Source organism: Rana temporaria, chromosome 3 (assembly GCF_905171775.1).
Source record: "Rana temporaria chromosome 3, aRanTem1.1, whole genome shotgun sequence".
Taxonomy (NCBI): Eukaryota; Metazoa; Chordata; class Amphibia; order Anura; family Ranidae; genus Rana; species Rana temporaria.
This window is the reverse complement of record NC_053491.1, coordinates 60454498-60480752: the sequence shown is the minus strand read 5'-3', so window position 1 is coordinate 60480752 and position 26255 is coordinate 60454498. Positions and strand designations below refer to the sequence as shown.

Genomic DNA, 26255 nt, shown 5'->3' with positions numbered 1-26255 from the left:
GCTTGTCAGGGATTTTGTTGAATTAGAGTCGGGTGTATGATTAACCAATTATACCAAGTAGGTGCTAATGATCATCAATTTCATATGTAGGTTGAAACACAGTCATTAACTGAAACAAACAGCTGTGAAGGAGGCTTAAATCTGGGTGAGGAACGACCAAGTTCAGCTATTAAGATGAGTCTGTGGAAGATAGTCTTATGTCACAGGTCATACACCATGGCAAGACTGAGCACAGCAACAAGACACAAGGTTATAATGCATCAGCAACATCTCTCAGGCCCCGTACACACGACCGAGTTTCTCGGCAGAATTCAGCCAGAAACTCGATCGGAGCTGTATTCTGCCGAGAAACCCGGCGTGTGTACACTTTCGGCCGAGGAAGCCGACGAGTTCCTCGTCGGGCCAAATAGAGAACATGTTCTCTATTTCCTCGTTGTTCAATGAGGAAAGTTGGCTCGCAGAGATCCTCGGCGGCTTCACACAGAACTCGACGAGCAAAACGATGTGTTTTGCCCGTCGAGTATCTCGGACGTGTGTACAGGGCCTAACAGACAATGATTTCAAAGCCGACTGTGATTTCAAGATGAGCTGTTCAAGCGCCCTTGAAGAACAAAAAAGGGCAACATTGAGAATCATAGATACAGTGTTCGGTCAAGGAAACTTAATGCTACAGATTCTTCCTTTAGGCCTCTTGCACTTTTTCAGACTTTTTTATGTATATGCACGTATTTTCGCGCATTTGCATTCGTGCAATTGCACATATTTTTGAGGGAATGTATTCTTGTGTTCTTCTGCAGATTGTAAATAATGCCCATTAGCGCATATTTGCTTTCACTTAGGCCCCTTTCACATGTCCGTTCCACCTGTCCGTTCATTACAAGTCCGTTAACGGACTTGTAATGAATCCTTATGGGAACGCGTCCGTTAGCGGATGGAGCATCCGCTAGCGTCCGCGTCCGTCGGGATCCAGTTTAGGGTTTTCTTCCGTCCGGCGGAACGGAACTGATGCAGACGGTCCGTCTGCATCCGGTTCCCCATAGGGCAGAGCGGAGCTGAGACAGGGCGGTCCCTGCACTGTGTGCGGGGACCGCCCTATCCACCGACAGCTCAGCGGGGATCCCCGCTGAGCCGAAGGAGCGGACAAAAGAAACTGACAGGACGTGTGAAAGAGCCCTAAGGCATGCAGATTTGTTCAATTTTTCTTTTCTTTTTTTTTAGTAAAGAATACACAGTACTTGTTTACGCACCTGTGTTCATAAGCACATTACAATTAATGGGCTGTATTTTTAGCTCAGTATAACAAATAAGCTGTACTGAGTTCAAGCTGCAGTGTGCAAGAGGCCTTAGACATCGTAAGACGTCCAGCAGTGCTATCGGCACAGAACTGACAAAAACAAATACGACACAGGTACACTTCAGAGAAGTCTGGCTAGAAGTGGTTTTCATGGAAGAATTGCGGCCAAAAAATATATACCTCCAATGTGCAAACAAGGGGGTAGATTCAGGTAGGGCTGCGCACTCTTACGGAGGCGCAGCGTACCGTTTTAACGCTACGCCTCCGTAAATTACTTGCGCTATGCTTCATTCACGAAGCAGTAGCTCCGTAATTTGCGCGTGCGCTCCGTAAAACTGTCCGGCGTAATTTAAATGATCCCGTAGGGGGCGTGGATCATTTAAATTAGGCGCGTTCCCGCGCCGAACGTAGTGCGCATGCTCCGTCGGGAAACTTTGCCGATGTGCATTGCGGTAAATGACGTCGCAAGGACGTCATTTGCTTCAACGTGAGCGTAAATGGCGTCCAGTGCCATTCACGATTCACTTACGCAAACAACGTAATTTTCAAAAATCGCGACGCGGGAACGACGGGTATACTTGGCATTGGCTGCTCCTGCTAATAGCATATGCAGCCTTACGCAGAAACCGACAAACGCAAACAACGTAAAATGCGGGCACGCGTACGTTTGTGAATCGGCGTGAGTATGCAATTTGCATACTCTACGCTGACCACTACGGGAACGCCACCTAGCGGCCAGCGTAAGAATGCAGCCTACGATACGACGGCATAAGAGCCTTATGCCAGTCATATCTTAGGCTACAGTCGGCGTATCGAGCTTTCTGAATACAGAAAAGTCGATACGCCGGCGCAAATTAGCAATTACGCTGCGTATCTATGGATACGCAGGCGTAATTGCTACCTGAATCTACCCCGCGGCTAAGCGACTTAACTATGCACAAAAACATAAGAATTGGGGTGAAGAAAAATGGCAGTCATTTGTTTGGACTGATGAGTCAGTATTTGAAAAATATTTGGCTGTAACAGGAGTCAGTTTGTAGGCGGAAGGCTGGAGTGAGGTACAATGAGTGTCTGCAGGCAACAGTGAAGCATGGTGGAGGTTCCTTGCAAGTTTGGCGCTGCATTTCCACAAGTGGAGTTGGATATTTGGTCGGGATCAATACTGTCCTCAATGCTGAGAAATGCAGTCAGATATTTATCCATTATGCCATACCATCAGCGAGGCGTGTGATTGGCCCCAAATGTATTCTGCAGCGGGACAATAACCCCACACGTACAACTGATCTGCTTAAGAACAATCTTCAACGTAAAGAAGAACAAGTCCTGGAAGTGATGGTTTGGCCCCCCAGTGCCCTGATCTCCACATCGAGTCTGTCTGGGATTACATGAAGAGAGAGAGAAGAATCTGAGGCAGCCTACATCCACAGAAGATCTGTGGTTAGTTCTCCATTATGTTCAGAACAACCTTCCTGCCGGGTTTCTTCAAAAACTGTGTAAAAGTGTACCTAGAAGAACTAATGCTGTTTTTAAGGCAAAGGGAGGTCACAGCAGATATAGATTTGATATTGAAGGACACGCTTCTGGAGAATAATCTACAGGACGGCGTTCGCCCATCTGAGAAGGGAAAAGTTTGTGTACAGCCCAGCTGATGGTTCCTATGCTGTTTTCCCCTGTGAGGGAGGTAAGCGCTCTGTGAGCACAGTCATCGTGTGATCATTTTCAACACATGTAATTGGATCATTCCATCGCTGCCAGCACTTGCACACGGATTTTTTGATTATTTGTTGTTGCCATTTGGGACAATTTATTTATTCATTTAGTTATCATATTTGGGACACTCTATTTGTTTGACTATCCTTACTTAGCACATTTCTCAAGCCATCAATATACATTGTGGACTTGAGTAATTTCCTCTATTAGAGGATCCTAAGGAATTATTCTATTGTTCACTTTATTATTTTGTTTATATGTTTACACCATTCACCTTTGCGCTCATCATATACTTTATTATTCACAGATATTGATTTGGATTTCTCTTCTGTTCATTTACTTTCCATTTTGTTAATTGATTAAAAATTGAACTATTAACACTTCTATTTCTGAAAGCATTCTTAATTTGTGTATTTTTTTTTTTTTTGCACACCTGCTTAAAACTTTAGCACAGTAGGCTATGTCATCCTTAAAGTGACCACTGGCCGATAAACTATACATTCCCATGTGTGACCAAAAATGGGAGTGTGACGAACAGTAGGATTGATGGCACGCAAATCAGAGCTGCTGCTTCACCAATAGATGCACCACTGGGATTACCAAACTATAACAGTTGTGTAATATTGCTAGATATATACTTTAAAGATCAAAGCTGTTACAAAGCAGGTAATGCATCAGCATGGTGATGGTTATAGGGACTTCTACCAGATTGTCACAATATAGGAATCAAAGACATAATTTTTAAAATATGCAACAGCAAAGCTTCCATCTGCCTTATCTTTAAAGGGGTTGTAAAGGTAAAAAAAATGTTTTTTTCCCCCTAAATAGCTTCCTTTTACCTTTTTAGTGCAGTCCTCCTTCACTTACCTCATCCTTCTATTTTGCTTTTAAATGTCCTTATTTCTTCTGAGAAATCCTCACTTCATGTGTCGGTAAACAAAAACGACCAACACAATACTGGGCGGTAAATCCTTCTTCTTATCCAGTAGTGGAGCCTCAAGACTTGTAAAGTAGAATAGGTGTAGTGCATTGTGTCTGCACCACTTTCTTCAATCACTGACCTTCATAATAAAGTTTTTAATTGAACTGGCTCCAGTCATGCACTGATCACAAGCTGGCATTGGCAGCCACATGTCCTGGAGATGAGAAGGCTTTCCGTTGAGCAGAAGCAGGAGAGACACTTACAAGGAATCTGCCAACAGTATCACAAAATTCTGCAGCGGGTGACTTGAACACATTACAAATGTCGTCGGTGGTTTGAGGAAAGAAAACATTACTAATGTTATGCCGCGTACACACGACCATTATTCTTGCCATGGGGAAAAAAAACGTTTTTCTCGACGTGATTCCTCTCAAGCCTGCCTTGAATACACACGATCGTGATAAAAAATGCTCGAGCAAAGCGCGGTGACGTACGACGGAACTATAAAGGGGTAGTTCCATTCGATTGGCGCCACCCTTTGGGCTGATTCTGCTAATTTCCCATCTCATAACTTGCTTCTGTGCATGCGCGTTTTTTTCCCACCTCGTTAAAGCGTACGCGCGACCGTTTTTCACGACGAGAAAAACAACGACATGAAAAACGACGAGAAAAAATAGAGCAGGTTCTAAATTTTTAATGCCCATTTGTCTCGTCGAGAAAAATGCTCTGGAGCCTACACACGACCGGTTTTCACGACCAATTTAAAAAATTGCATTTTTCTCTTCATGAAAAATGGTCGTGTGTACGCGGCATTAGTGATTGAGGAAAGCGGTGCTGATGCAAAGACAGGAGACATGGAGGAAGAGTTCTCCTTTCACAAAGAAGAACATTCCTAACATACTATAAGTTATGTTTATTGTGCTGTTTTTGTTTTAGATTTTTAGCTAAAATTAGGCTTAACGTCTATTTTCTTCTTGTTACAGGTATGAATCTGCTTCATTGCTTTTGGTATATGCACTCTACATTGCGATGTTGTGCTTTGATATTCGACTTAGTCAATACATGATGAGGAAGTTCAGTCCTTGCTGTAGATGTTTTGCAGAAGCATTAGAAGAGGGGACTGAGCAGCAGCCCTTACTAGGATGGAAAGAGGAGAGTGTACGTGTAGTTCGCCATAATTCCCGGTCAGATAGTGGTATCTTTCAGGAAGACTCCGACTATTCTCAGCTCTCGATGAGTTTGCATGGACTTAATGAGCTTTATGAAGGTGAGTATTGGCTGTATTTTATAAAGTATGTTTCTTCTTCCTTTACATTGCCAAATGTACATCTAATCAGATGACTATTCAAAGATTATTCATGAAGATGGTACATTTTTAAAGGGCAGACAATCCCTTGTCGAAACCAGATTTCTTTGTATGGAGGCTATGTAGTATGTACCATCACTTGAAAGAACAGAACAATTTTATCTTGATTCTTATTAGAAAAGTAAATGCATATTTAGCATACCACTCTTCAAGACACAATTCACAAGAAGCTTTGATTTAAATCCCCCCCCCCCCCCCCCGCCAAAAAATAGGAAATTTTAAACATTTTTCAGAAAGAATTATACAACAACTATGAACATTCAGTTATAATGGTAAATATAAGAAGCTAACTCATTGGACAGCTTGGTCACGTTTTAGACCTGGGAGAAATAATCCAAATTAAAACCAATCCCAAGGAACAGGGGACAAAAGAAGCAATTGGTCAGTGCTCTGGAAGAAGAAGAACCCAAGACACCAGAGACAAACGATTTTTGAAGTAAGGTCGGCCATAGACTGTTTGAATCTCAGCTGGCTCAGCAGGAACCAGTCCAGATTCAAACCATGTATGGGCAGGCTGAATGTACCCAAGTTGATTAATCCAATGGGGGGGACTTGCTATAACTGGTGCTCACAGAATCGGTTTCAACTGTGCATAGTAATCAATTAACTTCCAGGTTTTTATTGCCAAAGCTTAATTGAACAAGCTAAAGTTAGAAGCAGATTCTGTGTTCACCAGTTTTAGTAAATTCCCCCCAATGTCTTGGTGGGAGGGATTGCCCTGTTGAGCTGTGCTGATGGTAAAGTTGAGCAACTGTTTTTTCCTGCAGATGGTCAGGCATTTTAAGGGCCACAGTGCCAGAGAGAGAGAGAGGGGGAGAAGTCTGTATCATATACTGTATTTTTCCCAACTTGCCTGCACAGTTTAGATCCCAAAGACTGTTGGGATACGCACTATAGAAGCGCAAAGGTTAATGATAAGGATCACTGATTACTTCTGACTGGTTGATGTGGGTAATTGTCCCTTCCCCCCCCCCCTTTTTTTTTTTTTTTTTTTAACAAGGCAGGTCATATGATTAATAATGTAAACAGCCAAAACGCACAACCTCCGATTGCCATCAACACAATGATATCCTGCGGTGGCTAACTTTAATAAAAGTGTGATTAAAGGTGAAAGTCTAGTTTCTATGAAAAAAAGCAGCACAGGGATGAAACTTGCATTTAATATTAAATATGTTACCTGTCCAGGGAGCCCACAATGTCGGCACCCCAGCCGATCTTTGGATCGACTCCTGGGTGCTGCTGCCACCACTCCTGGTAAGGGAACCAGGCAGTGAAGACTTTCGGCTTCACTCCTGGTTCCCTACTGAGCATGTGCGAAGTGTACTGCCCTTTCTAATTAGCGGTGTGGGGAAGAAGGAGGGGGGCCAAACTTTTGGAAGATTAGGCCGTGGCCTGTCTCTGGAAGTGGGGAAGAGTACCTGTCAAAAACAGGTCCCGGTTCCCCCCCTTCGATGCCACATTTGGCACCTTTTTCCGGGGGGAAGACAGGGCACCTGTTTTTGACAGGTCCCTTTCCCCACTTCTGGAGATGGGCCGCAGCCAGAACTCCTGGAAGTTCAGCCCCCCTCCTCCTTCCAGGAAGCATATAAGTGAGAATTCCACTTTTGGGTGGAACTTGCTTTAACGTAAAAATGATTAGTTTTGCCGAACCTCTGTTTAACAAATATTCAATTTCACTGTAAGGAGGAACCCCTCTCTTCAATAATCTGGGAGTTGAGGCTTCTGCTTCTGCCTTTCTTGTACTAAAAATCTCTTTTGAGAGCTGACGGTACAGATCGACTCTCAAGCACTGTCCTTCACAATAACTGTAGATTAAAAATCCATATAAAACCTTGGTACGTTCTAAATCAAAGGTATGACTGCTGTCTAGCCCACCTTTTTTCAAGCAATATATCAGGTCTGCCAGCCAAAGGAGAGCAAATCTGTAAAGATGTATTTTAGTGCAGCAAAATAGATATAGACCTTTACAACCATGAACCACGATGACAAAAGAACATATAGATTTTTGACTGCTGGAAAATCAGCCTTCTTACTTACAGGGTTCCCGTGGAAGGAATCAAGACTTCCCCTGAAAAGCCTTAATTGATAGTTACAAGCTTTGTCTCCAAGGGGTTTCCGTTCCTTTTCTGACAGATGTCACTGTGGCTTTTGAGCTTCTTTTGTTACATGCATTTATTGTTCTCTTCTATAACAGATCCTCCAAGTGTGTTTGCAATGCCTGACGATGATTTGAAAAGAATTCTGTGGGTCCTCTCATTGCCAGTCATTACGCTGTTCTACCTGACTATTCCTGACTGCAGAAGAAAATTTTGGCATAATTGGTTCATTCTGACATTTATTATGTCAGCTATTTGGATCTCTGGAGTGACTTACATTCTAGTTTGGATGGTTACCATAGTGGGTGAGTATGTAGTAGAACTATTTCCATGCATTTGCTTTTCTTACTGCCTTTGTCACATGTAAAATATATATATATATATATATATATATATATATATATATATATATATATATATATATATATATATAATTTTTTTTTTTTAATTTATAGCAAAACTAGAGTAAAAACATTTCTATCCATTTTTGCATAGAGTAAGCGAGGGTTACAACTTCTGACAGTGTTTTCCCCATCTGTATTCCATAGGTGAGATTTACCTTTAGTTTCTAATCCATAGCCAAAGCAGGCAGAGAGACTAAATCCCTGCAAATTTAGGGAATCCCTTGAGGGCCCGCTAGGTCACCAAAACTAGCATCCCTATTGGAAGCTTTTTCCTCTACTAACTGTTCTGGGGACATTTTGGGATTTTCTTTTATTTTAACTGTCACTGAAAATGATATTACAGACATGTTGAATCTCCTAAGGCTCCATTCATACCTAGGCGATTTGAATCTCGGGAATATCGCAAAGCGGTTGCTCAAACTTTGTGCGATTGCGATTTTTGCCCGCGATTCAAATTGCCTAGGTGTGAATGGAGCCTTAAAGTGGTTGTATAGTGGTGTGTGTTTGTTTTGTTTTTTGCTTTTTTACTTTTACCTACAGGTAAGCCTATAATAAGGCTTACCTGTAGGTAAAAAAAAAAAAAAAATCTCCTAAACCTTTACGGTTTAAGACCGTGATCTCCAAACTTCTGCCCGATTCACCAATACCCACAATGGGGCATTGTTTCTCCTACTGACACCAACAATGGGGCCCAATGACCTCAACAAAGGGGTCCAATGACATCAACGATGGGTCACAATTCTTCCTAATGACACCAACAATGGGACACAATTTCTCACAATGACACCTACAATGGGGCGCAGTTTTTCTCAATGACACCAACAATGGGACCCAATAACTGGGCACAGCTACTCCCACTGAAACAATGGGGCGTTCATTTTTCCCACTGATCTCGGGACCTTTTTGACTCCCACTGACCACTGTCCGGCCCTCGTAAACTCTGAAGGACATTAAACTAATTCTTCTGCTTAGAAAGTTTGGAGACCCCTGGTTTAGGAGATATTCCACTCGCAATGAGCTGCTGACTGCAGCGGCGCATGCGCACACAGGGAATTCTCAGCTAAAGGCCCGGCAGACGCCGGACCTTACCGGAAAGAAGTCTCCCACGTTCATGCGCGGGAGTGATGACATCACGGCTCCAGCCACTCACAGCGCTGGAGCCGCAATACCCGGAAGATGCGCAGAGGCAACATGTCAGCTACCTCGGCGTGGACCAGGTGAGTTACCGATGCCTCGTTCTAAGGTAAGTATTTCATAATGAGCTAGTATGCGGTGCATACTAGCTCATTTATGCCTTTTGCCTTATAGGTGACCAACATTTTTTGACTATACAACCAGGGCTGTCTTAATGAGGGCACACCTGGGCACTGCCCAGGGGCCCCAGCTGCATGGGGGGCCCTTGCTATCCCCAAAGCAGCTGGTCCTTGAGCCCGGACTGCCCCTCTACATCCCAGATATGCCACCATTATCCTGACCCCTCTACACTCTAGATATCCCCTCCCTCCTACCTACTTGATTTCTGTTTACCTGCACTGTCTCCATTGTAGGGGCCCCAGAGCATTACTTTGCCCAGGGCCCATGATGCCATTAAGATGGCCCTGTATACAACTGCTTTAATGGGAGGCATAGATGGTAATAGAAACAGATGTTTTAATCCCCCTTGACTATCCAAAAATAAAAAATAAAAAAAAAGTTTGCTTTTAGTTATACTTTAAGAAATTATCTGGAGTTAAACTAATTGTTGCAATCTGAAGATGCAATATCCTTCAGATTTATGAATTACTAGGGTCAGTCTAGATATAAATGAATTGATTGTTTCAGTAAACCCACACTTACATTGTTGTTGGTAATAGTATTGGGATAGTAGAGAGATTGTGAATTGGAAATGTAAAGTATGAGGACAAATTTGGACAACTTAAAGAGGATATTCGTTCTGGGAAAAAAAAAAAAAATCAGCAGATACAAATAATGTAGTTGCTAACTTTTAACCATTTGATCTCTGAAAGATTTACCCCCCTTCATGACCAGAGTATTTTTTGCAATACTGCACTGAAAATTGCGTGGTCATTTTTTCTTTACCCCAGAAGCAGAGCTTTGTTTTTGGGGGTATTTGATCACATACAATGAAAACAAATTTTAAATCTAATTTCTTCATCAATTTAGGTCATGTATTCTGCAACATGTTTATGGTAAAAAAAAAAAATTATCGTGACTGCGACATTATGGCAGACACTTTTGACGCTATTTTGGGACCATTCACATTTATACAGCGATCAGTGCTATAAACATGCACGTATTACTGTATAAATGTGACTGACAGTGAAGGGGTTAAGTGTGTCCTAGGGAGTGATTCTAAATGTGTGGGGGCGGGGCTTACTGTGACAGCACTGATCGCTGCTCCCAATTACAGGGAGCAGACGATCCGTGTCCTGTCACTAGGCAGAAGCCTTGTTTACACAGGTATCCCCACCCCGTTCTGCAGCTCCGTGACACAATCGCGGGACACCGGTGGACAATCCAGTCTGTGGCTCCTGCGGACACAGTCACAGAGCTCGCAGCAGGGGTGCGCGTGCTCCCGCATGGCACAAAAGTCAAGGCAACATATATATATACGTTGCTTCGCACAGCCGTGCCATTCTGCTGACGTATATTTATGACGCGGTCGGCAAGTGGTTAATATAAATTATACAGTATATATGTGTGGGTGTGTATATAATTATATGTCAACCAGCGCCAGCTGTGACTACATAGCCGGCTCTCCACTGCGCAAGCTCAAGTCATACTGCACTTTGTGAATGAACCTGCAGCCTCCTGGAACCTGTGATGTGTCCCTGGAGATTGCAGATCAGGAGGGCGGGTGTGGCAGATCTTATACTCCCCTCTCTGGCAGACTGTCTCCTACCTTAAGACCCCTTTCACACTGAGGACATATTGCATTGCAATGGTCAGTCCGCCCCTGGCCAGGACTATGTTTGCATTATCAGAAAGTAGTCCTCCGTGGGACATCACTTGAGAGGCAGTGTCCCTCAAACTTCAGGGGATAACTTCAAGAGGTAGAGTATTTGGCTCTGCAAGCACTTGGAGTTATAGGGTCCTACATCTTATTCCTTCCAGACAAGTTGGGGCCTATGCCCCTCAAGCAACTTTGTTCCCAAGGAGGTTCCATTGTTTCCGGCAGAGACAGTACCTAACCTACACTGGATGTGCCAAGTGTCTAAAATGCCAACCTTGAAGCAGCTTCCTAGTTAAAATCCTTCGGAAGGCTGTGTTTCCATGAGGCAAATTCAGAGGCAAAATCTTGTCATTTTGGAGAGTCAAGGTCAGTTCGGAGCTATGATAATGCATTAGTGTGAACTGAGCCTTTTGGAAAATGGTTGTCATCTAGTCTGCATCGGGCAACGTCATCCAAGGCTGTGGTATGAATGGGTCATCATCAAACTATAAATAGTCGGACATGTACAACCGTACAAACTTACTAGTATATGCAAGCTGACGTTCTCATGTGCTGGCATAAAAAGTGTAATTCATACAGTTCTCCAGTAAACAGTCACTTAATCCATAGGAAAAAAAAAATGAATGAAACTTTATTTTTTTATTATTTTAAACGTAATATATTTAGAAACACCACCTGCTGTTGATTTCCATTACAAATAACCCACCCACCTACAAAACTCTCATTGATATACGACTGAAATGTTTGTTTTAATTGCCTGTAAGCCTGTTTGCATCTTCAGTAAATAGCTAGCTATTCAAAAAGACGATCGTATTCTTCCTTTTACTTGACAAATGATTTGCACAGTGTAAAGAGACAAGCTTCCTAATTGCATTCACAACATGTAAGAGGAATATGTTTTGCTTGTAAAAAGGTAATTCCCATGAATATTTTATTTACATATATACTTTATTGTAAAATAGCCTCATATTTCCATTTTTTAAAGGGAAACGTGTTCTACCTATGAAGGGCAAAGTACAAGGCTCTCTAAAGAAAACCTCTAGTTTGTATGCTATGTTCTCCTATTTATTTTAACTTGCCAACAGTAGAGTTGCCTCCTCTTCCGCGTCTTCTCTTCAGTGCAGCGATCTTCACAATATGAATGGGCAACACTGCCTCCTTTTCTCCATCCTGGGGACCATACACCTAGTAGGATACAGTTCTAGAAAAGAGGGTAAGAAGGGTCCTGTATCAAACATAGAAGGCCCACTTGACTGCTACTGTAATGTTATTCTAAATTTGGGGGGGGATTATAGCTTGCAGATTGAATTGGAAGGGGGTGGGGAGATGAAGAGCGATTATTTTGTTGACTGGAGATCTGCTTTAATGCCCCCTTACCCAGCACTTGCTTGTCTATGCTGTGCTCCGCCACCACTCCATCCAGCCATTAGAGGCAATGAAAGGAGCCAATGTTTATAGGTTACGTCCACCTTTTTTGCCATGTTGCTCGCTTTACAGGATCATGGATTTCTTCTCCCTGATGACTTCTGTAATTTTTTTTTTTTAATTCTACGCCATCTGTGAATGAATAGACTACAATTTCCATCTGCTATGTGAAAGAGGGACTTGTTGTAATTATTGGCAGGGCCGTCTTTTATATTAATTGGACGAACCTGGGCAAACATTTTCTCCTTTAGGGGGGGAAGGACATACCTGGCCAGCCAGGCTCACCATGCACTTTCAGAAGTCTGGGGGGTTCCTACTACAGCTGTTCCCTCCTAAGTATACAGACTGCAAGGGGCGGGGTCAGAGCGTCAGTGGAGCTCCAGGCCCCGCCCTCTCTCTGCTGGCTGGGGAATACAGCGCTGCCTCCTGTGTCCCGGGTGCGCTCTGAAGTGCCATCATATGCGGCCCCAATATATGTATACATAATGTCCCAGAGGTGTTATTTTGGATTTAGGTCAGGTGAGCGTGGGGGGGCTATTCAATGGTAACAATTTTTTCATCCTCCAGGAACTGGCTGCATGCTCTCGCCACATGAGACCAGGCATTGTCGTGCACCAGGAGAAACCCAGGACCCACTGCACCAGCGTAGGGTCTGATGATGGGTCCAAGGATTTCATCCCGATACCTAATGGCAGTCATGGTGCCATTGTGTAGCCTGTAGAGGTGTGTGTGTCCCTCCATGGATATGCCTCCCCAGACCATCACTGACCCACCACCAAACCGGTCATGCTGAGCGATGGTACAGGCAGCATAAAGTTCTCCGCGGCTTCTCCAGACCCTTTCACGTCTGTCACATATGCTCAAGGTGAACTTGCTCTCATCTGGGAAAAGCATGGGGCACCAGTGGCGGAGCTGCCAATTCTGGTGTTCAATGGAAAATGCCAATCGAGCTCCACGGTGTCCGGCAGTGAGCACAGAGCTGAATAGAGGATGTTGGGCCCTCAGGCCACCCCCATGAAGTCTGTTTCTGATTGTTTAGTCAGAGACATTCACACCAGTGGCCTGCTGGAGGTTTTTGTAGGGCTCTGGCAGTGCTCATCCTGTTCCTCCTTGCACAAAGGAGCAGATACCGGTCCTGCTGATGGGTTGGGGACCTTCTTCGGCTCTGTCCAGCTCTTCTAGAGTAACTGCCTGTCTCCTGGAATCTCCTCCATGCTCTTGAGACTGTGCTGGGAGACACGGCAAACCTCCAGGATGTCACATCAATACGTGTCATTGCCAGAAGGAGTTGGACTGCCTGTGGAACCTTTATAGGGTCCATGTATCGCCTCGTGCTACCAGTAGTGACACTGACCCTAGCCAAATACAAAACTAGAGAAAAACAGTCAGAAAAGATGAGTAGGGGGGAAAAAATGTCAGATACCTCCACCTGAAAAACCATTCCTGTTTTGGAGGTCAACTCATTGTTGCCCATCTAGTAAACCTGTTGGTAATTTAATTGACAGCAAAGCAGCTGAAATGGATTAACAGCCCCCTCTGTATACACCCCTCCCCCTCTGCTACTTAACTGACCAGATCAATATCCCAGGAGTTCTGATTCAAATTGTTCCTTTAATTTTTTTGAGCAGTGTGTGTGTATATTATTATTATATAATATATATAATCTCTCAGGGAGCTGGACGCATGGATAGGGGGGGTCACGTCCGTGTGCCTCTAATGGACGGGTCGCCACTGGATTCAGGAGCGCCTACCTACTCTCTAGATTTTCAACATTTTTAAATTTGAAAGAAAAAGTTAATTTTTAAGAAATGTCTAGCCAGGTTTTCCCCTTAGTCTCTAAATACTATGCTCCATGGCCACGGCCATTACTTTTTTTGTTCTTTTTACTGCACAGTTAGGAAATCTCACCGCTAAAATCTGGAAATGTAAGTTGTCAAGGGGTGGCTTGTCCCATGAGACTTTTCCTGTAGCTGAAATATCACTTTTGCGTTTAATGGCATGTTAAGGAAAGTCATGCCACAATCTGGATCTCTGGAAAGATATATGTGTAGTAGGTAAATAATACTTGTCTCAAAGGCCCCGATCTTCCACTCGGCAGCTTCAAAGAGCATGCCCAAGAGAACTTGCTGTAGTTGCAGTCAGTTCCTCCTTTGGAGTTTTTAAATAGCACACAACCTACACCGCATACTACTGAGGATATCGAAGAGACGATCATTCTAGCACAGGGTATTGTGGATCCGATGGTGAGAAGGGAGCAGAGTATAATTTATACACTGTGCTGATATTCCACAAAACCATCACAAAATCTATGCTCACACCCCCACTTCAATCCTCAAAGATCAGCTGACTGAAACTTGCTACGAATGGAATACTCATTATTATAAATTTTTCCTTTATCACATCAAAATGCCTCTCCAAGGAAAATCTGAATGCATATAGCAAAGGCATTAAATAGAAAATGACATCAGCTTCCCACGGGTTCCAAGGTACAGAAACCGCACGATACTTTCTTCTCTGTCATAGAATATAGTGATCTTTATTTAAGACTATGATCGCAGCAGACAAATGTCAGGTGATTATTCCAGTAAAAGATAGTCACACGCACACATACTATGCATTTTATACAGTGCCTTGAAAAAGTATTCATACCCCCTTGAAATTTTCCACAATTTGTCATGTTACAACCAAAAACGTAAATGTATTTTATTGGGATTTTATGTGATAGACCAACACAAAGTGGTACATAGATGTGAAGTATAAGGAAAATGATGGTTTACCAAATGTTTTTACAAATAAATATCTGAAAAGTGTGGGGTGCATTTGTATTCAGCCCCCCTGAGTGAATATTTTCTAGAATCACCTTTCTCTGCAATTACAGCTGCAAGTCTTTTTGAGGATGTCTCTACCAGCTTTGCACATCTAGAGAGTGAAACCTTTGCACATTCTTCTTTGCAAAATAGCTTAAGAAATGTTAGATTGGATGGAGAACGTCTGTGAACAGCAACTTTTAAGTCTTGCCACAGATTCTCAATTGGATTTAGGTCTGGACTTTGGGACATTCTAAGACATGACTATGCTTTGATTTAAATCACGGATGCTCAACCTGTGGCCCTCCAGATGTTGCGGAACTACAAGTCCCATCATGCCTTTGTAAGTCAAGCTTGTAACTGTCAGCTTTGCAATGCCTCATGGGACTTGTAGTACCACAACAGATGGTGGGCCACAGTTTGTGCACCCATGATCTAAACCATTCCATTGTAGTTCTGGCTGTATGTTTAGGGTCATTGTCCTGCTGGAAGGGGAACCTCCACCCCATCTCAAGTCTTTTGCACACTCTAACAGGTTTTCTTCTAAGATTGTCCTGTATTTGGCTCCCGTCAACTCTGACCAGCCTCCTTTTCCCTGCTGAAGATAACCATCCCCACAACATGATGCTGCCACCACCATGTTTCACAGTGGGGATGGTGTGTTCAGGTTGATGTCCAGGGTTAGTTTTCCACCACACATGCATTTTGCCACACAACCATTTTGCTTTTAGGCCAAAATTTCTATTTTGGTCACATTTGACCAGAACACTTTCTTCCACATGTCTGCTGTGTCCCCCACATGTCTTCTCGCAAACTGTAGACAGAACGTCTTATGACTTTCTTTCAACAATGACTTGCCACTCTTCCATAAAGGCCAGATTTGCATGACTAATGCTGGGAAGGCACGATCGGATTTGAGATGAAAAAAGTCAGATGGACTTGTTGCATCCGAAATTCCAATCGTGTGTAGGCCCCATCTGACTTTTTTCCATCGGTAATTACCTGCCAAGTAATGATTAAGCACAAGATGTTTGTGTGAAACACGTCTACATGAACTTGTGTCGGTGTCTTTGGTGTTATCACTTTGAACAATAAAAGGCAATTGGAATTTCTGGATGTGCAGCCATTTCTTTTCTTACATAGTAAACAGTTTACTATACTTCAGTTTGTGAATGGTCAGGAAGCCGCTCAGCAAGGAGCACTTCCCATTCATTCACTGTCCAGTCCAGCTGAGGCTGCAAAGAAAGGCACTGTGGAATCTCTGTCCCTTTCTCTGTTTCGACCCTTGATATATCACCAAAGGCCCCAATGGGGCTCCAAAAAAGTTGTAAAAACAAAATAATAAAAATAAAAACTACTGACGCCACCTACAGCCCCCATCTCTGCTCTACTGACGCCATCCACTGCTCTGCTGATATACACACAGGGGTGCAAACCCTAATGCAATAGGCTGCACACACCAATGTTGAAGGTAAATCTAAAGGTAATTGAATAGGAAAATGATATAATGTATGACCAGCTGTCTCCCTTTTATATTGTAAAGTACTGTGCAAACTGTTGATCTATAAATCCTGAATAATAATACATATAATATACCTCAGTTTTCACCAGACAAGGAGAGGACACACTTTGGTAGTATGATTTGAGTTCTCTGCAATATCTCATTCTTTCCCTGGCTATAAAATTATCAGTTTTGTGTTTTACGATTTGATTTCCTTTGAATTTGTGGGCAAATATCAGGCTGAAGTCTGCCAAGAAGTGCATAGTTGGAATTCTTACAGATCCTCTCTCTCATTAGTAGCTTAGGGATTACCGTCACATGCCTTTGTTAAAAAGGGCATGATTAAAGGAACAGTGTCGCATGACTTGGAATGGTGTATGACCAGAAGGCTTTGGGATATAATACCATTGCTATATTCCTACCAGAGAAGATATTCACATGGAAATTTTAAGAGTATTGCTGTGTGAAACCAGTCCTCCTTGGAGTCCTATCTTTAAAAAAAAAAAAAATACGCAAATGTGAGATTTTAATTAAGGATTTGTGTGAACATGCATCAAACTGCTAATGAAATGCAGCCTGCGTTTGCCTTTGTCATGCAAAGATGAGAGTAAGGGGTAAACGCAGGCTGCATTTCATTAGCAGTTTGATGCATGTTCACACAAATCCTTAATTAAAATCTCACATTTGCCTCTGCTCTCACCTCATTGGCTCACTGACTGTGATTGACAGTAGCGGGAGCCAATGGAGTACATATGCTGCAGACAACAATGCTTTGCATCACGGTGTGGCACAAATGATTTCCGTACCAGTACTCTGTGCTGAATGCAACCCAATCAACTGAATAATGGGGCCCAGCAATCGGATGAACTGCAATTCAAGGAGTTGCCCCACACTAGTGAGCGTTTTAAGGGGTAAAAATAGGCGATGAGGAGGTGACACCTGTCAAATGCCCTCTGAAGAGCAGTTTGAATGCAGATGGCTTTTCAAAGCGCAACACTAATATAAACTAGCCCTTAAACTCTCTTTAGAACTATATGTCTATCTAAGATTGCCATGTTACAACTGAGACTTATCCAACTAAAGCCCTGTACACACGGGCAAGAATCTTGTTAGGAAAAAAAATGTTGTTTTTCCCGACGAGATTCTTGGCAAGAATCTCTTGCCGCCCGAGTGTACAGACTCTCCTTTCAAAAGAACCGCGGTTCTCTTGAAAGGCAAGAATGCAGTGACGTCATTGCGTACGACGAGCTTGCGCTTGTCACATCCGATGCTGTCGCCGCCATCTTGCTGTACCCTACCTATGCCTAGGAAGCTACCGCGCATGCGTCAAAGTCATTTCGAGCATGCGCGGGTTTCCACGGTGGCCAGGTAAGTATACACACTCTCGGGTTTCTCGGCAGGAAAACTGCAGAGAATCTCACGACGAGAAAATAGAGACATGTTTTCTCTTTTTCTCTTCTAGATTCTGGGCAGTTTTCTTGTTGAGAAACCTGAAAGCCTCGTACACACACTCGGTATACTTGGCAAGAAAGCTCTGCCAGCAGTTTTCTTGCTGGTTCTTGCCGAGTATACCGAGCGTGTGTATGGGACTTAAGTCTGGTTCACTGTGCCTAAATTGTTTCTACAGTATATTGTAAAAGAAAAATACCATCTCTTTTACCATCCGCTGCCTTTATGAAGATGTTCAAATCTTGGTTAAAGAAATGTTTTGGCTAAAAGCACAGGCAAAAGTTACCAGTGACCCGAGTTTGTAGCGAGGTGTTTTCATTTTTTGCAAACATGATTTTCATATTAACCCGACACATTTATTTTATCTATTAACTGCAGGTGGAACCTTTGGTATCCCAGACACTGTGATGGGCCTAACATTACTAGCTGCAGGAACAAGTATACCTGACACAGTTGCAAGTGTTCTTGTAGCAAGGGAAGGTAAGGAACAATTACTACTTTAATTCAAATGCTGTCAGTGCTGCCCAAATAAGGCTGGGTTCACACTACGGTTTTCCCGTCCGTCAGCCGCATACGATTTCAGTATTGAAAACGTACGGGCCCGGACGGGAAAACGTATAGATAGAGAATGCATTGCAAATCGTATGCACTCAGATGCATCCGGGTGCGTACGATTTGCTGGCAAAACGTTTTTTAAACGTACGCAAAACCGTGTTCAACCACGGTTTTGCGGTCGTTTTTAAAACAGTATGGCAACCGCATACGTTTTCCTTTAACATTAATGTCAATGGAAAACGTACATGTGTGCGGTTCCATACGTTCCCGTCCGTTTCAGCCGCATACGGTTTTACATATAAATCGTATGCGGCTGACGGACGGGAAAACCGTAGTGTGAACCCAGCCTAATACTAGTAATTGGCTTTCCAGAACGGCTATCACAGAGATGATTGGGTCTGCTCTTGAGATCAAACAAGCACAAACCAACGGTTATTAATTAACCGGCCATGCATTCAGTATGTGACAATACGAATCCCTAGGCAAAAAAAAGATTAGCAGCTACCAGTAGGTCTAACTTTGCATTTTCCAAATAATCTTCCAGGAAAATAGTCAGCTTTGCCAAGTTGGAAATAGAAAAGGGCCTTTTCCTGGCAGGACAATTATCAGTCTTGTAATGTTTAACAGGTATTCTGGCACAACCTATCTGCAGACATAGACCATTGAAGCCCAATAAGTAAATAGGGGCCTGGTAGAATTATTAAATAATTATACAGGATTATCTGTATATACACTATATTGCCAAAAGTATTGGGACACCTGCCTTTACACGCACATGAACTTTAACCATTAAAGCCCCGGACCTTTAGGCAGCTAAATGCCCAGGCCAGGTTTTGCGATTCGGCACTGCGTCGCTTTAACAGACAATTGCGCGGTAGTGTGACGTGGCTCCCAAACAAAATTGGCGTCCTTTTTTCCCCACAAATAGAGCTTTCTTTTGGTGGTATTTGATCACCTCTGCGGTTTTTATTTTTTGCGCTATAAATAAAAATAGAGCGACAATTTAAAAAAAAATGCAATATTTTTTACTTTTTGCTATAATAAATATCCCCCAAAAACATATATACATTTTTTTTTTCCTCAGTTTAGGCCGATACGTATTCTTCTACCTATTTTTGGTAAAAAAAATCACAATAAGTGTTTATCGATTGGTTTGCGCAAAATTTATAGCGTTTACAAAATAGGGATAGTTTTATTGCATTTTTATAAAAAAAAATATTTTTTACTACTATTGGCGGCGATCAGCGATTTTTTTCGTGACTGCGACATTATGGCGGACACTTCGGACAATTTTGACACATTTCTGGGACCATTGTCATTTTCACAGCAAAAAATGCATTTAAATTGCATTGTTTATTGTGAAAATTACAGTTGCAGTTTGGGAGTTAACCACAGGGGGCGCTGTAGGAGTTAGGGTTTACCTAGTGTGTGTTTACAACTGTAGGGGGGTGTGGCTGTAGGACTGACGTCATCGATCGAGTCTCCCTATAAAAGGGATCACTCGATCGATACGGCGCCACAGTGAAGCACGGGGAAGCCGTGTTTACATACGGCTCTCCCCGTTCTTCAGCTCCGGGGAGCGATCGCGACGGAGCGGCTATAAACGAATAGCCGCGCCGTCGTCCCGGATCGCTCCCCGAGGTAAGCCGCCCGCCGCACGCAGCGGGGGGGGGTCCCGATCGGTCCCCCCCCACCCGCTAGAAGGCAAGGACGTATATATATGCCCATCTGCCTGTACGTGCCATTCTGTGGACGTAAATAGGCGTGCGGCAGGCGTTAAGTGGTTAATGGCATTCCAGTCTTAGTCCGTAGGGTTCAATATTGTGTTGGCCCACGCTTTGCAGCTACAACTGCTTCAACTCTTCTGGGAAGGCTGTGCACAAGGTTTAGGAGTAAAGCCTCGTACACACGCTCGATTTTCTCGGCAAGAAATACTTTGGACTGTTTATTATCACTATTAGTATTAATTTATGCAGAGCAAAAACTCAAATTCAGTTCATGTTTTTTTGATCTAAGTGTTATTTGTTTGTTTTTTCTTTTAATCACCATCACTACTATTGTTGAGGGGTGTTGATGTGGCTGCATGGTGCACCCTAGCGGCCACCATATGTCACTGTTTTGATATAGTAAGTGAACTCTTCCTAGACATTACCCACTTTTATACGTTTGTGTTTGTCAAGAAGGGTGGTAGATAGAGGTTGCACGATTTATATATTTTTCTTGTATCTCTTGTTTACACGGTAATCGCAGCACCTGGAAGGAATAGACTGTTACTACGTTGCAGGGCTTTTTTCTTTCCTTTCCATTATTTTAGCGCAGTTTCTTTCCATTTTTCTGTATACTTACCTGTCGCCGTGGAAACCAGCGCATGCTCGAAATGACCACGGCATAGGTAGGGTGAAGCAAGATGGCGGCGACGTCATTGAATGTGACGAGTGCATGCTCGGTGTACGCGATGACGTCGCCACGTTCTTGCCTTTCAAGAGAACCACGGTTCTTTTGAAAGGTCTGTGTACACTCGGGCGGCAAGAGATTTTTTCCAAAAATCTCGTCGGAAATTTTTTTTTTTTTCCCTGGCAAGATTCTTGCCTGTGTGTACGAGGCCTAATGCTGTTGGGTTACATCTCACTTTCTGTGACAGGCATTGCTAGCAAGAACTTGAGGAAATGGTTGCCACCAGGAAAGCACGAGACAAGCCGTAATAATAACCCTAACTGGTTTCTAACCTTTTTCCTATTTTTCTGAAAAAGGGTTTTGTTTGGATTTTCACTGAACAGATTTTCCATCACTTCCTTTCCTGACACTAATCAACATTTCAAAGTCCATTTTTAAATGCAGAGATTTCAAAATCCACACGCTTAAAACCAAACTCTGGCTTCAAGATCCCCTCACAAAAACAGTGGTCTCCAAACTTCAGCTCAGGGGCCATATGTGGACCTTTGCTTGCCTTTATCCAGCCTATAGGGCACTATACCTCCCACTGATGCCAATGATGGGGCACTATACTTCCCACTGACCCAAAGGTCACAGTCCGGCCCCTCTAAAGTCTGAAGGATAGTAAACTGGCTCTTTGAAAATACTCCTTGCCACTGATATTTGCTCTGCTGAAGAAATTTATGTCGCTACTGTGAAAGTTTGCCAGCCTAATACGTGAAGCACAAGAAAGATAATGAACAAGGAAAGAAAAACAAGAGAGTAGAGACGTGCAGGGAAAGGGGGAAGAATGAGCTAGGAAGCAGAAAAAAATCGAGGAGAAGGTCAGGGCGTAGGGAATGGTTGGGGGAGTATCCCCCTACTACCACCACCAAAAAGAACCAAGTTTTGAGATACTTCTTCCGCTTTCAGCCACAGGAGTATATAGGGAGGTGACAGATCTTTCTATTTCAGAGGGATGCTTTGAAAGGATAGCAGAGGATCCACCTCCAATAGGTTATGAAAGAGAAAAAGAGATGGGTCCTCCCATGAGTGCATAATTTGTAAACTTTAGTTCTGATAGATCACAAGAACGGGAGCAGTTTTGGGCAAAACCAGAATATATGGAAAATGGTTCCCGTTTCCAGGTTACATCTTCATAAACTTTACCCCAGCATGTGAACACTGCTGAAGTACCACATGGGTAACCACCTTGTTAGGATTTTATAATTGGTTTCCTGATATTTGGAACAGCCCAAAGATCTTAATATTAATCCTGGGACCACGGGGCATGAAATGAACCATCTTTTAAACAGTGAAAAATTAGGGTTGCCAATAATTGAGTACAGAGGTCAGTTGGTGGGGAATAACCCATATGCTCAGTCTCGGGTCTACTGTGGGATGGATGAGATTTCAGCAACAGGGAACCTAGACAGAAACATATGGGAGGGGCTTGTTCTAATGACACCCATAGTTTAGGGTTTTAATGTTGCATCGGCTAAGAAGTCACATTAGATGAGAAGCTACCAGATATTTGTCATATGAAAGGGTGATGCCCCATATTTTGTTTTGATAAGTAGATGAGAGACTGTATAAGTGAACATTTACGCCAAGGCTGCCGAATTACAAATTTATTGAAAAGTGCACTGTCCTGCTTCAGGAAGCTGGCAGTGCCTGTGAGATATAGGAACTTATGCAATTGTGCCATAGTGTTAATATCGCAGCATCCAATGAAAATTCCCATTTTGACACCCCAAGAGCAGGGTCCAAACCTTGTGCAGAAGGGGTGGGAAGTAGAACTGAAAACAGCAATGGTATCGTTTTGATTACTGTTAGAGAAGGTTCTATTTTAAAATGTGCAGGCTCTCTTGGGTATGCTTTCAGTGAAACGATAATCACAGGATTTCTTTGTCATACTTGCCTGTAAAATCCTTTTTTTTTTGAGTACATCATGAGACACAGAGTCAGGCTAATATTCATTATCTGCTGGGTTATACTTCATCATCAGGTGAATGGACACTGGTAGACCAAAGGTCTTCAGACAGGAAGTGATCCCGTATATAACCCCTCCCATACAGGAAATTACTTCAGTTTTGTAACCAGCACTGAATCCTCAAAAAAGAGGGGAGGGATCTCTGTGTCCCATGATGTACTCAAAGAAAAGGATTTTACAGGTATGACGAAAAAAGACGGTTTTCTTTTTCATACATCTTGGGACACAGAGTCAGGCTATTATTCATTACCTGCTGTGACGTCCCAGGACAATAGCCTTGAGGGGGAGGGAGACATTGTTCTATGTACAATCCTTGTTTTATTGATTGCTTGTAATATTCAAATTTTCTGAGATTGTGGATTTGGGGTTTTCATGAGCTGTACGCCATAATCATCACAATTATGACAAATCACGGCTTGAACTATCTTGCTTTGCATGTATCTCATATATTAGTTTCACCTTTTTAAGTTGCATTAGTGAAATAAATGAACTTTTGCACAATCTTCACATTTTTCAAGTATCACCTGCATTTTGGTTGACCCCTTACTTGCCTAATTTACAGTATTTCACCAAGTGCCCAGTATATGGCTTTCATTATTATGACCCCACTCAGTGTTTAAGGCAAATCTCTTGGCCTGTTCAAAGTTTTCTTTTACTAAAGTAAATGTCTAATCCATTTTGGTAGCAGCCCAGCTTGCTGGACATCAACCAAATTTGCAATTACCCTCTTAAATATGCATGATGTTTTTGGGTGTTCTTGTCCATTCCATGTTATAATATTAAGAATACTGCCTAATGTATACCAGAATGTAATTTTAGGTTTACAGCTCTGTTAATGTTGTAAATTGAACAGGCACATATTACATTAGAATGTTTTAAAATATATTGGCCAATTTTCATTTTTGTAAACCAAAAGACCTTGTCCTATTTTGACTCTAAGCAGACTACAAAGGAGTCTATGTACAATAATCTATCTATGACATAAAATCTAAGCGAGTCCATTAAAATCTTCTAAGGTTTACCAAAATCTTTCAACCCATTAAAGTGTATGTAAACCCCAAATTTTAACATGTTTTGTTCACTTGATGCTGCCAAACATCCTGTGCTAACTCTGCAGTCTGTTGGACCTCCTACACGTGGTTGTACTACAACGTGAGGGCCATGTTTGCCTGCATGGTGATGCACAGGAGTGCCGTATATAACCTGCACAGGCATAACTGCTGTTCCCAATTTGACAGCCGTGCATGCCCACAGCCCCAAATGCAGACTGCGGGGTTGATTTACTTAAACTGAAGAGTGCAAAATCTGGTTTAGCCAATCAACTTGTAACTTCAGCTTGTTCAATTTAGGATCTGACTTTAAAAACCTGAAAGCTGATTGGTTTCTATCCAGAGCTGCACCAAATTTTGCACTCTCCAGTTTTAGTAAATCAACCCCAATGTGTGTTTAGGGCATTGCACTCGCATGGCTGTCCATTTGGGAGCAGCAGCCACTGGATCTAGTTTGACATGAATAGGCCTGCCTGCATGGAACATGCGTGCATCCCACCAGCCCTCACATAATGTTTCAGAGAAGTGGTGTTCTGTAGTCCTGTTTTAGGTAACAATGCTGCTCCTCTATGGATACAGTACAGTGAGCACTAGAACAGGAAAAGTGTTAGGCCACGATCGGTCAAAACCGATGAAAACGGACTAAAGGACGTTTTCATCGGTCCAAACCGATCGTGTGTGGGCCCCATCGGTCAGTTAACCTTCGGTCAAAAAAATGAGAACTTGCTTTAAAATTTAACCTATGGACGCCTAACCGATAGATCAAAACCGATCGTTAGTACGCATGACCATCGGTTAAAAATTCACGCATGCTCAGACTAAATGAGGGGACGGGAGCGCTCGTTCTTGTAAAACTAGCGTTTGTTATGGAGCTAGCACATTCATCACGCTGTAACAGACAGAAAAGCGCTAATCGTCTTTTACTAACACAAAATCAGCTAAAGCAGCCCCAAGGGTGGCGCCATTGGATTTGAACTTCCCCTTTATAGTGCCGTCGTACGTGGTTTACGTGACCGCGTTCTGACACGATCGTTTTTTTAACCTATGGTGTGTAGGCACATCAGACCATCAGTCAGCTTCATCGGTTAACCGATGACAATGCTCCTTCGGACCGTTCTCATCGGATGGACCGATCGTGTGTACGCGGCCAGGTGAAAATAAACGTAAAAAGGCAGAACAAAAGAAAATGATGACAACGGGCTAAAAATTTGCAATATGCTGTGTTTTATTTGCTTTATATACGCTTTAAAAATGCAATAAAAAGATTATATACCGTATTTATCGATATTTCAAAATGTGGTACTAAATTCACTATAGATGTACCTCTATTAAAAGTAATTTTTTTTGGGCTTGATTTCAGGTAAAGGAGACATGGCTATGTCAAACATTGTAGGCTCAAATGTGTTTGACATGTTGTGTTTGGGAGTTCCTTGGTTCATTAAGACAGTCTTTGTAGACCGTTCAACACCAGTGGAAGTGAACAGTACTGGATTAACGTATACCACCATCTCTCTTTTATTTTCCATCGTCTTTCTATTTGTGGCAGTTCATGTAAATGGATGGAAACTTGATAAGAAGTTGGGTGTGATCTGTTTAATAATGTATCTTGTTTTTGCTACTCTATCCATTTTATATGAGCTGGGAATTATAGGAAACATGCCTATACGGATGTGTGGTGACTAATAAATATCAAAAATGTAAATCCTGTGTTATGTTTTAATTCATGAATTTGAGAGGGTGGAAAAATACTGTAACAGACGAGTGATTACCAATGTGCTTAACTTCAAGCAAATAAAAAAACAATTATGGCAGTTGTGTTTTTAAAATACATTTGTGAATACAAATATAGTGGCTAGTTTGTGCTTGGCATCACTTCTTGGCCTTTTGGCTAAGATCGAGTGTAGTTTGTGCTTGCCATCAGCCCCCTGTAAGGTTTTTTTTGCACACAGGCGTTAAACCAGTACAACGTAAATCCCAGTGAACTCCCCTATGCTCAGGCGCTGTGTACATCTACCCATAGACATGAATGGCTGTCCTCGGGTATACAGGAGTACAGTTTATGGGCATAGGCAAAAAAAAATGTAATGTTATCTCGATGCAGACTTCATTATCTGTCACATGTATCCATTACTGGAGGAAATAATCCCATATGAAAGTTTGAGGCCTCATGCACACTGGACATTAAAATAAAACGGCAGTAGTTTAGCAGTGAGTTTTTCAAAGTTTTTGCAATGGCAGTTTTTAGCGTTTTTCCACGTGTCTTTTTTTTCTTGAGGAAAAAATTTGTTTTTTCTAGGGCTGGGGAAATTAAAGATGAAT

At 42.5% G+C, this 26255-nt stretch overlaps 1 protein-coding gene across 1 annotated transcript in view; it reads left to right on the top strand.

Moving 5' to 3' along the window:
* SLC24A5 (solute carrier family 24 member 5) overlaps nucleotides 1–25638 on the top strand; it is a 57728-nt gene extending 32090 nt beyond the window's left edge. Inside the window, exons 6-9 of the mRNA XM_040342658.1 lie at nucleotides 4910–5193; nucleotides 7487–7693; nucleotides 18306–18407; nucleotides 25297–25638. Coding sequence (XP_040198592.1) covers nucleotides 4910–5193; nucleotides 7487–7693; nucleotides 18306–18407; nucleotides 25297–25619 — 916 coding nt within the window. The 3' untranslated portion in view covers nucleotides 25620–25638. The remainder of the gene's footprint in view (nucleotides 1–4909; nucleotides 5194–7486; nucleotides 7694–18305; nucleotides 18408–25296) is intronic.
* The last annotated feature ends 617 nt before the right edge of the window (nucleotides 25639–26255 follow it).